This window comes from Mugil cephalus, chromosome 9, assembly GCF_022458985.1.
Source record: "Mugil cephalus isolate CIBA_MC_2020 chromosome 9, CIBA_Mcephalus_1.1, whole genome shotgun sequence".
Taxonomy (NCBI): domain Eukaryota; kingdom Metazoa; phylum Chordata; class Actinopteri; order Mugiliformes; family Mugilidae; genus Mugil; species Mugil cephalus.
Genome location: NC_061778.1, coordinates 2,452,152 through 2,464,361, shown reverse-complemented (window position 1 = coordinate 2,464,361; position 12,210 = coordinate 2,452,152). Strand labels below are relative to the sequence as shown.

The 12,210-nt window shown below is 43.3% G+C and overlaps 1 protein-coding gene across 3 annotated transcripts; it reads left to right on the top strand.

Annotated features, from left to right (window-relative positions):
• Positions 1-344: 344 nt before the first annotated feature.
• LOC125013447 (heterogeneous nuclear ribonucleoprotein L-like) lies at positions 345-11,178 on the top strand. 3 transcript variants are annotated; one of them, XM_047594139.1, is made up of 14 exons: positions 345-502; positions 1,705-1,820; positions 1,915-2,152; positions 2,338-2,423; positions 2,703-2,799; positions 2,963-3,035; positions 6,538-6,570; positions 7,140-7,208; positions 7,885-8,132; positions 8,430-8,551; positions 8,642-8,843; positions 8,930-8,987; positions 9,084-9,194; positions 10,564-11,178. In XM_047594139.1, the coding sequence occupies exons 1-14, from the start codon at positions 425-427 to the stop codon at positions 10,620-10,622; spliced, it is 1,590 nt and encodes a 529-aa protein (XP_047450095.1). In that variant the 5' UTR covers positions 345-424; the 3' UTR covers positions 10,623-11,178. The 3 variants fall into 3 exon arrangements, with proteins under 3 accessions (XP_047450095.1, XP_047450094.1, XP_047450096.1); XM_047594138.1 differs by having other exon boundaries at positions 7,137-7,208; XM_047594140.1 differs by lacking the exon at positions 6,538-6,570 and having other exon boundaries at positions 7,137-7,208.
• Positions 11,179-12,210: the final 1,032 nt, after the last annotated feature.

Genomic DNA, 12,210 nt, shown 5'->3' with positions numbered 1-12,210 from the left:
GCACAGCAGATGAGGAATATAATACAAATAAAATAAATAGTTTACAGTGTATACGCAGACATAGCAGCAATAAGTTTTACTGTATGACGTGGAAGTCTGTCTATGTACTTCATATATATAATGCCGATTATTATTATTATTATAATTATTATATAATGCTTAGTTTTTATACTTCATGGGTCCTGCTAATCCCAAATACCGTGCAGAAATTAAAAGTGCATAAGGAAACAAACGTTCCGGTCTCAGAAGGCTGAGTCGTCTTCCTATTGGCTGATGCGCTTTGATTGGCAGCCGCCTGGGCCTATCAGCGCGCGTCGTGTCGCCTCGGTGGGAGGGGCAACGTGAGCCTCGTCTTTCTTGACTTTTCCGTCCATTTCGGTTGATCGTCACTCGCGCTACCTTCATCCTTTTTAACCAGGACAACATGGCTACCACAGCGAGCCGTTACTACAGCGAGGACGGCCGGGCAACCAAAAGACAGAAAACCGACGGGATGGCCACGGTGAGTTGCTGTACTTGGCTGGAGATTAGTTTCACTTACATAACACTCTCCGCTTAGTGTGTTTGTTCGTGGATTCATTCAGAGACGTGGGGGGAGAAAAAAAATGTGTCACGACGCGTCGCAGGTCATCAAACCTTCGCTCCGGGGCACAAGCTTCTCCATTTTTAACAGCTTCATATTGGCGTGTTTTAAAAGCCGAAGCGTAGCAGAGACACTTAACGACGTGTAAAAATCCCGCACATCTGCGGAGCTGTGGTGTGCGGATGATGCCGTTTAAGAGGGCGGTTTCCCCGGGAGGGCCTCTCTCTCCGGAGCTCGGCTTTGTTCTTGTACCGGTTAGCTTGTTAGCTTAGCATCAAACCAGCCGTTACATGTTCTATCCCACGTTTTTTTTTTTTCGTTGTTTTTGTTATTCTTTCCGTTTTAAATTGAATTTAAACACGTCTTCTCTCTTCCCCAACTACTTTTTTTTTGTTTTTTTTTTGCATAAATAAATAACTTTATCTTGCACAGTCTAACGTTACATTTTATAACCGTAGCATTTATATTATATCACCATTTATTTATACATTTTAATTCCCATTGCATACTGTATATACAGAATATCCTCACATTTATATTTTTCTCTCTCTCTATATATATATATATATATTTCAGAGAGCTGTTATTTTTTGAGTATTTTGTATATTCCTTCATATTTAATGTTGTTTTTGTATAATTAAGGAGATTTCCAGTACGTGGCTTAAGTCTTACCCAACAACTATCTAATTTAATTATATTAAACCCTCAAACATCTCCATTAAGTTATGTCTTGTTTATAAAATATATTTTATCAGCTTCATGTCTAATAATATATGAATACGTTAATGGTTTATACAGCAAAATTGACAAAGGGAAACTCTAAACTATGTTTTGTCTTAGTTCCGAGTAAAATGTTTATTAAAAAATACTCTTAAGACACCGTAACAATGGTTTATACGTCCACGGATCGCTATTCCCACAGTGTGACGCAGCGAGTAGCAGTTTGTGAAACACAATCTGTGTCGTAAGATTAGAAAGAAATGTCACCAGACGACTTCAGACGAGTTGGCACCAGGTTAGACAGGAAGTATCAGGGCGTAGTTTTGTTAACCGTGATCAATTCGAAGGGCTGATTTCATTTTTTATTTATTTATTTGTTTACTTTTTTTTTGCCCACAAAGGGATACGAAGATCCACACAAGACGCTTCCGTCCGTCGTGGTGCACGTCCGGGGGCTGGTGGACGGCGTGACGGAGGCCGACCTCGTGGAGGCCCTGCAGGAATTTGGAGCAATCAGGTAAAAAAAAAAAAAGAAACGCAGATTATTTTAAGGTGGAAAATATGTTTCCTTTATCATATTTTGACACTTATGTATTTATTTTTTTGCAAAGCTATGTAGTGGTGATGCCCAAGAAGCGGCAGGCGCTGGTGGAGTACGAAGACATGAACGGATCATCTACAGCCGTAACCTACGCTGCTGACAACCAAGTATACATCGCCGGCCACCCAGCCTTCATCAACTACTCCACCAGCCAGAAGATCTCCAGGCCGGGCGACTCCGACGACTCCAGAAGTGTTAACAACGTTCTTCTGCTCACCATCATGAACCCCATCTACCCCATCACCACGGTACATGCAAAGATTTACCTGATAGACATATAATTACTTGAATTTCAGGGTTTTTCTTCAGTAGTAGTGGTGCTAGAACAGCAGATGAGCGTCGTTCATGTCAGCATAAATAACAGACACTCTAATCTGTCATTTGCTGGTTGTGTTTCATTTAATTTACTTGTCATTTATTTTTTTTTTTGCAGGATGTCCTCTACACTATCTGCAACAACTGCGGGCCTGTCCAGAGAATTGTCATCTTCAGGAAGAACGGCGTCCAGGCAATGGTTGAATATCCTTTTTTAATGCCACAGGAAGCTTTCTTTTCATTAGAAAAGACATTACAACTGCACAAACCCAGACTGAATCCTCGAAAGGCTTCCGTTTGGAGGTGCTCTGTACCAGTCTGCAGAAACACCTGCACGTTGCACTACCTGTAGCTGCAATATTGTTGGCTCCACATGCAGGTGAAGGTAACAGTAGAACGATACTGTGGCCTGTCAGCATTGTTTCCATTCTTTAGTGACTGCTTCCTGCTACTTAAGCCTCTTGTCCTTAACCCTGTCATCACATTTGACTCGGTGCAAAGTGCCCAGAGAGCGAAGGCGTCGCTGAACGGAGCAGACATCTACTCGGGCTGCTGTACCCTGAAGATCGAGTACGCAAAGGTAACGCTGCAAACTGTGACTCAGCGTGTGTCTCTCCCTGGTTGGCATTTCCACATCAGGACGCCGGCACAGCAGCAGCTCCTGACATTCTCAACAAAGGGAATTTAAACTCCAGTTTGTATATTCATGCTCGTATTTATATAAATTCGTTTTTTTCTTCAAGCCCACTCGTCTGAACGTGTTCAAGAACGACCAGGACACCTGGGACTACACGAACCCCAACCTTGGAGGCCCAGGTAAAACCTCAAGCACCAAAACACATATATTCCCCGAGCATCTGCTGAGAGCCACACATGCTTTTAGCTGACAAGCCTGACACTGTTCAGCAGCACTCCTCACTGTGCCACTGTGGGGAGATGCAGCAAAGCATGCTACTGGGAACATGGAGGCAACACCCTTCACTGATAATGCCACTAAATGGTTTTCGTTTTTAAACTGCGTCCCATGCAGTGACATGTGTGTTTTTTGATGTGGCATTATGACTGAAGTGTTTCTTTCGGGCTTCATATTAATCAAAATATCGGACTACAATCAGGGTTTCCGTGCATTTAGAGGTGTAATGTGAAAACTACGCAGATGAGGAGTAAAGGTGTTGGAGGGACGGACGGGCAGGAACACATCTGCAGACAGAAAGATGACGAACAACGAAAGGCACGACCTGTGTTCATAGACGCATGTTATCAGTCGTGTTATTGTATGGAAGCGATGCCCTGAGGCTAGAAATGTTCACTGTGACATGCAGTTACTCTCATAAATGAATTCATCTCCGTAGTAATAGCAGCTCAGGTGTTGAGACAGGATCCGTAGACACATAAAACTATGACTCGCAGGTAAACTTTAACCAGACGTTTGGTCAATTAATGTAACGTAGAGCAGCTGGCTTTCTGCCACGTGTAAAAATGAAATGGCAGCCATCTTTGGTGCGTACGTGTGTCGTCCTAGTCCTGAAAATGAACTAATGATATAAAAGGTTTGAGTCTTACTGTTTCTTAAGTGAAACTATCCAGTGGTAGGTTGTGTTCTGAAGTGAGAGCAGCTGTAAACTCTTGTACTTGACCTTGATCTCCGTTAGATAATGATCTCTGGTACAATGTGATCTCTGTGTCGACCCGTAGTCACGTCTTTGTCTGCAGGGAAAATGTAACGTGTGCACGATGATAACGTAACGCGTGGTTTCTGCTGGTTTCTGGGACGGTTGAGACAAGCGTCTTTGTCTCATGGATCCAGTGCTGAGTGATGGGTGTTGGTTATTTCTCCCCAGAGAGAACTCGCACAGGTTTCTGTAGTTAAGTCACACATCCTGTTAAGTGCAGGTTTTTCTTTGTGCTTGCATTTGCTGTTCCTGCCTTTCCTCCTCGTGACTCCTCCAACCAGTGCAGTGTTTTTAGGGCTCTCGTCTGAAGCTATCGCTGTTTTTTTTTTTGTTTGTTTGTTTGTTTGTTTGTTTTTTTTCTACATGAACTTTTAAAAGGGAAACAAATTTTCTTGCCCACAAAAAGACTGATCTGGTCATTTCCACTGTCGTCCAACTTCTATTCATACTTACAAATTTTTGACTCTGAGGTCTGGTCAGAGTGCTGCTCATTGCAGCCAAAAGATTTTGTTTGCGCCGTGAAAAGAGTTGTGGGTAAACACTCTGATGTGAAGTGAGAACAGAGGCATGGGCCAGCATCAGTGAACAGACTTTTATCTGCAATCAAAAACCAAACAAAAACAAAAAAAAACACGCACGGGCGTTTTGTGCTGAGGGGGCGAGGCAGATACACGCTGACAACATCAACAACAACAACACTCATCAGCCACCACCTCCACGTCTTCAGTGAGGACACAGTCAATTATACGAGAGGAGACAACACGAGACATTCAAGATATTCAACACGAGGCGCGATGTAGGACTGATACCACTCACTCCTCATCTCTGCATTCTTGCACAAGAGCCACGAAGACACTTGTAGTGTTTGTGTGTGCGTGGGGAGTTTTGGGCACTAAGCTACACTTGGTCCCTGCCCCCCCCAACACGCCCCCCGTGTCCCCCCTCTCACCCACTTGAGACACATTGAAGCAGGCCAAAGCTTGCAGCTACAAAGCCCCCACTGTTCTACACCAAGCGGAGACTGATACCAGAGGAAAACACAGCACCACCCAGAAAACAGGCGGTAGCGGCAGACACGTCTCACTACTACAGCAGATGACGCATAACTGATTCTCAACCAAGATCACATTTCTCCCCTCCACCCGAAACAGCCCCGTCTTTGTACCGTTGTTGTTTTTTTTTTTATGGGGGTCACGCCGCTCGACACGAAAAAAAAACACTCAAGCGTCACACTCTCTCGCTGAACTGCGCCGAACTGATCCCGTAGACGACTTTACACCCTCGAAATCAAGCCGACACAAGACAACGCGATGAAGACAAGACACTGCTGACAACACCATCAAGCACAACAGTCAGGCCCACTTTTGGTTTCACCCCTTTATGTGTCCCCCCCCCCCTCCCCAACATGGAACTCAGCTCTTTTCTCTCGCTCTTTCTCCTTTTGTCTCATCCTTTTCCTCCCTCTGATTTTCTAAAAAACACATGCATCCCTGTTTAGCTATCCCTTTTTTTTTTATTTATTTTTTTGACTGCAGCTTCTTTCTTTTTTTTTTTTCTTTAAGTTTATTAAAGTCTCTAGAACCTGTGTAACGCCTTCCATGTGATGCAGGTTTGGCAATTTGCGGCTAAGAGGAGCCAGCTTCCCCCAACTGAAATGTGCTCTATGGCAGCAGCCTCCCAGTGGGCGCTAGGCGGACTAATCCAAAATGCAACAACAAAAAGGACGGAAACGCCGACCCACCGGCCGACCCACCCACCCACCCACCAGTGGGCCTTTCAGCCTGATAAAACCAGGAATCGGTCCTGAGGTGGAGAGTTGTTCTCCTCCTCCTCCTCCTCCTCCTCCCCCCCTTCTCCCCCACAAACCTTCCTCCTCCCCCCAAAAGAGGAAAATGGATAGGAGGAGGAGGAGTGTGGGATGAAATGAATTGAGTGGAGAGTTGGTGCGACTACTGCAGCAAATGTCTTCCTCCCACTGTTTGTAAACATGCAGTAAGTAAATCGAGACCCTCCTCATGGGAACATAACTGCACAACAGCACCACACGACCCCAAACGCCCAGCAGCCAACATCGCACACAAGACAGACATGACCCCCCCACCACCCCACCCAAACCCAACCCTTCATACAGGCTTAATGTTTCTCTTTCTGGGAGAGGCTGATGGTGGTTGTGGTTCTGTTCGAATCCAAATGTTTACTCAGATCATTATGTGTTGTCGCTCCCTCTGCTGGACTTTGAGATAGTTTCTTTTAATCTGGAACGAGGGTGAAGTCTTGTTAACTCAGGTCGGATGTGCTCGACTCATGACCAGCTCTGTTAAAGTGTTAAACAGCCATTAGAGCTGCTTTTATTTTGTGTATTTATTTATTTTATTTAAAATCCACCGGCCACAGTGGCTGCTGGAGTCTAAATTTCCCACCGCAGGGTTAATGAACCTGCCACAGTTTTAATTTCTCCTGTGTTTTTATTTTAATTTATGTATTTATTTTCTTTTATTCTAAAAGCGTCATGAGTGTTTTTTTTTTGTTTTTTTTTGTGGGGGGTTAATTTTTACTTTAAAAAAAACTCTCCCAGTAAAAAAATGTACGTCTTGTTTAACCTGGCTTCCATTCTGATTGTGTGTGGTTGTTGTGTACCTGTACAGATGGTGATGCAGATGGAAATGGGAGCAATTCAGGTGTGTGTGAGCGATCAAACTTTATTTAAAAGATATAAAAGAAAAATGTAGCCGTTTGATGTTTATCCAGAGTGTTTCTGTTTAAATCTCCTCACCCCCTCTCCCCCCCCTTTCACTTCCTGGATCATCAGAAACCCCCCCCTCCCTCCCTCCCGCCCTCCCTCCCATCTTTTGCCTTGATCCACTTTATATGATGCAGTTTTTTGTGGTCGTCTCTGGATGGAAGGGATGAAATCAGTTCTATCATTTGTTGCATCCCCACGACTCCCTCCCCCCATTCCCCTCAGCTAATTAACATACAGAGACAAACAGGACAATCACTCGGGCTGATTGTTGTTAGTCTGTGTGGGGGAGGGACGGGGTGGGGGTGGGGGGGGGGCTGTGGGTCTGTACTGGTGTGGTTCTGAAATGCATGAGTCTGAGGTTCTTAGTTCGTCCTGAGCCAGATTTTTAACATAAAAAAGTTCATTTTTATTGCAGCCGGTGTATTTACCCATCTCTTCTTCTTCTTCTTCTTCTTCTCTCTACCTTTTTTTTTTCTTTTTTCTTCTTCTTTGCTTTCATAGAAGACGTGAACGCCAACCCCAACAAGCGGCAGAGGCAGCCTGCTCTGCTGGGCGACCACCCTCCAGAGTACGGTAAGGACCCAAAACACACATTTAAAGCTAATTAAAGAGATAAACCAGGAGGAGCTGCTTTAATCTGTTTAATATGTTGATGTGTTTTGAAGGATTTGAGTAGATTTGGTTTTGGTTCATATACAGTGTATAAAAATATACATTGTGCAAACTTTAAATGCCATTTTTTTCTCAAAATGAGTTTCTGCAGATTTATTCCCAACTGCATTCTGCAGAACATTTTACTGCTAAAAACATGGACTGTTTGTGATAAAAGAAAAGTCCGTCTGTAAGAACCTGAAAATCTAATATGTTAACAAAATGAAACAAAGAATTTGGAACCTCAACTTTAGCCGTTATTCAGATTCCTGTTCTGGAAATTTATGCAAATTAGTGCATATTTATGTAGAGAACTCCTCATTTTGCATATTTAAATATAAAGTCACAGAAAACTTGTAATACAAACAGTGATTGTATTTGCGTAAGTAATAAAGTGGAGAAGTTTCATGTTGATTAGTTAAAGATTTCACCCTGTTCACCTGTAGCGACTCTGCTTAAATGAGTCTCTTACACATTAGAAGTTACATGATGCTGTGTTGTCATGTTTGATTTGTTCCAAATCTCTTCTCCTACGCAGCGACATGTTAGTTTCCCGTCTTCATTCAGTCTCTGTCGTCTTTCCCTTGTTGCCCCTCAGGAGGCGGTTACCACGGCTACGACGAGAGCTACGGCTCCCCGCCCTACGAGGGTCGCCGCATGGGTCCGCCCATGAGAGGGCGCGGAGGGAGGAGCTACGGGCCCGGCTACGGACCCCCGCCCCCTCCCCCCGGCGAGTACGGGGCCCACGCCGACTCCCCCGTCGTCATGGTTTACGGGCTGGAGCCTCTGAAGATGAACGCCGACCGCGTCTTCAACATCTTCTGTCTGTACGGCAACGTAGAGCGGGTCAGTGTTTTCTTTATAGAAACGTCATTTAATGTGTCCTGTTTTCAAGCTTCTATGAATAGTTGCTTTGCTTTGTGAAGTCACACCTGAGAGTATCTGCAGGGCAAGAAAATGAAAGTGTTGCCTGATCGAGTTAAGCTCGACTCTTAACAGATGAGCTTTTGAAGCAGACGTGGTTGTTGAGTTGTGACCATCCATCACACGTCAACAGCCTCTTTCCTGCTTGTGTTTATTGTGTTTTTCTTTCCCTCGGGGGGACGACTGGACTCGTAAAACGTCTTCTGTCACTTTCCGCAGGTGAAGTTCATGAAGAGTAAACCCGGGGCAGCCATGGTGGAGATGGGAGACTGTTACGCAGTGGACCGCGCCATCACTCACCTCAACAACAACTTCTTGTTTGGACAGAAACTCAACGTGTGGTGAGTTCAGACTTTTAAAACCGAGCAGCCTGAGACGACGACTCTGGCTGTTTATCTGACCTGAATCGATTTGTCCCGTCCGTCCTGCAGCGTGTCCAAGCAGCAGGCCATCGTCCCGGGTCAGTGCTACGAGCTGGACGACGGCACCAGCAGCTTCAAGGACTTCCACGGCTCCAGGAACAACCGGTTCACGTCGCCGGAGCAGGCGGCCAAGAACCGCATCCAGCACCCGAGCAGCGTGCTGCACTTCTTCAACGCTCAGCCAGACGTCACGCCGGAGGTTTTCTCTCAGGTCGGCAGATAAGAGGACGGACAGGACGTCAAAAAAGTGTCAAAATTCGAGTTGTGTTTTCTAACGAACGTTTGTGCTCTTTGCAGATTTGTGAAGAGATCGGTGTCAAGTCTCCCGTTAACGTCAAAATGTTTACAGGAAAAAGTAAGATCCTTGTTTTTTAATTTTTAACTGAGACGCTGAAGAAATGTACATCTTTACATTTAAGCTCTCTCCGCTCTCTCCCCCTCCGACCACCAGGTGGCGCTGCACCCAGCGATCGCAGTGCCTCAGGTCTGCTAGAGTGGGAGTCCATCAACGACGCCATGGAGGCGCTGGCCATGATGAATCACTACCAAATGAAAAACGCAAGTATGTGAAAGACACTCGTGCACCCGGTTTGACACCGATACCACACAAACATCTGGGGAGTAGAACCTGTGAGAGACGATAAAGTTCAGTGAATCTGAAACCGCACGGAGAAAAACAGCTGTCTACTCTCTGAAGCTGTTGCAGGTCACAGATTTGAAGCCTCTCCTGGTCAATTGATGCATCATTTCTGTAATATCACAAGAATTTGCAGAGATTACAAACAGGAACCAGTGGAGTAAAGTTCATGTAAATATGGGCTACACAGTAAAAAAAAAAAAAAAACAAAGATCGCATCATGTGTTTTGTGTGTCTTCAGCCAGAAAACATCAATTAACTCAAAGGAAGTGAGACAGGAAGCAGAGCCTGAAACAAGCAGCAATTATTCTGTTGTAAAACGGTCAATGTACCGTATTTTCCGGACAATAAGTCGCATTTTTGGGGGAAATTTATTTCATAAAATCCAACACCACGAACAGACATGTCATCTTGAAAGGCAATTTACAATAAAAATAGAATAGAGGCAACAACAGGCTGAATAATTATGCTTACGTTACATGACACAACTGAGAACGTGCCTGGTATGTTAACATAACATATTAAGAGTTATTCAGATAACTATAGCATAAATAATATGCTGAGAAGTTTACCAAACCGTCCGTTTCACTCCAAATAACTTGAAATCCAATGAAATCTTCATCCTCGGTGTCACTTTTAAACAACTCCGCTAACTCCGGAGGTGGAAGATGCGGCGCTTCCTCTTCTACGAACTCGTTCCTGTAGCTGTGGCCACGTAGCTTTTAGCCCGCGATTGGCTTTTTTTTTGTTATCTTCATTTCAGTAAGAGTAACCTCCGCTTTTCGCCAGTTCCCTTACAAGTTTCTCGCTAACTCGAAACTAAAATTTCTGCTGCTCGATCACCGTTTTCGGCTGCTTATTTTACTACTTGCAGCTTGTGATCTGCAGAATATGATTTTCTCTTCGGTGCCATTTTTGTTAAACCCTTTCTCAGTTGTTTTTAAAAGTTATCGCCAATGTTGAAATTATCAACACAGGCCTAGAGCGCCCTCTTGCAGTTTAGTGTGGAAAATAACATGTGAAATGATATAAACGGTAATAATGTGTTAATAATTTCACGGATTATCCAGAGTATAAATCGCTCCATTGGCCAAACTATGGAAAAAAACGTCAGCGTGGTTTATAGAGGACGTGCACTGATGTCACTTCCTCCTGAGCGGCAAAAAACATGTTGAGATGTATCAGTAAACGCAGAGAGACCAGGAATAATGTGGATTATCAGGTTAAATTAGGGACGATTGGACTCGAGAACGATCCATACGATGCTTAACTTTTGTTCCCTCCTCTCTTTCAGCCGGGCCGTACCCCTACACTCTCAAACTCTGCTTCTCCACCGTTCAACACGCCAACTGAGCGCAGCGTGGAGGTCAGGGAGACGAAGAATCGGTCCGCCATTCCCATGTTCTCATGTACTTAGACCATGACTGCTCACAACTCGCCTGGGGGCAAAAGTCTCGATTAAACTTGATCTCCACGAGGAGAGACTCCTCGTATTTGATACATTTAGCAGCTTCAACAAAAAGGCCAACGGGCGTTAAAAGTTTTGATATTTATCCCCCAGATGTGGTTTAGAGTTCCTGTTCCTGCGTGTCTTCAATATTAAGTTGTCCTTTTTACTTTTTTTGTATTATGCTTAAATAGAAACCTGACATAGTGTATTTGAAAGAGCTGGTTTTATGATCAGGTGGTTCAGTGGCAGTGGACAACATGGTTTTGTAAAAGTTGTCTTTTGAAACTTTTATTATATATATATATCACTTTTGTTTGTTTTTTTGTTTTTTTTGGTTATTTTAATTGCTGCCTATTCAGTTCTGCATCTCTGTGTTAGATATGCAGATAGAGAATTGTTTTTGTTCTAAGAAAATAAAAAAAAAACTTCAAATAAAAGTTTTGTTTGTTGCAGTTATTCCGATCTCAGTGTTTTGTGTTTAATGTCTGTTTTTCAGACGTGATAAGGCTCAAGTCAGGTTTGTTCAGATACTTTAACTCATAAATATGATTAAAAAAAATAGAACAGGGACTCTAATTGTCAAGAAAGGGGATTTATTTGCATCAAATACTGAAGACTGTAGGTGTAAAGGACAATTAATACTTGTGCTGGACTGAAATACAGCAGCATTTTGAGGAAATTATAAAATGAATATTGTGGAGGTGGCCAGTTCATAAAGGGATGAGACTGACTGAGTAGAAGTGGCCTGATGTGATGTTGACAAGTGTCTGAATCAGCTCTTTTGTTCTAATGATCTAAATATGTGTTTACATCTGTTTATCAGATGGTAAATTCATTCATCTTGATTTTCTACATGAAAAAATGTTACAAAATTAAAAAAAAGTCTTCTTATGGATGGATACTACGATGATACTCTATCCTCCTGAGACTCAAGCATTTGTTAAGATAAGACACTGATAAGATTAATATCTTCAGGTATTTGAGGTTAGTTTGATCTAAGAAGTACAAACAAATAATCATCATCTTTGAACTGGAAGTCGTTTTTGAAAAAGAAAAATATGGACACGCGTTATTTCACCAATGTGCAGCACAATATAAAACGGGTCTGTATGACCTCTGCTACAACAGCAGAATCACCTGAGAAGTTCTGCAGGACTGTGAGCAGGATCTGGGCGGATATAAACAGGGTCTAGACCTGGACACCTGCAGTAGAACTTCAGTCTTTTCAGTCACTCTTGTTTCCATCTTCTACATCTTCTGCATCTACAATGTTGGGATAACATGGGCCCAAAAAATTTGCTTTTTGTAATTATTTTTATGTCGCTCTTGAAATTATTCAATAACAGAAAAACCAACATACATTATATAATAATAAAAACATTTACAGCATCTGTAATGTGTTGATGTGTAATTCACATGGCGTCCGCTATGGGGCGCTACCACTCAGCAGTCGTAACAAGTTCAACGGAAATGCTGCTAAAGACACCTGTT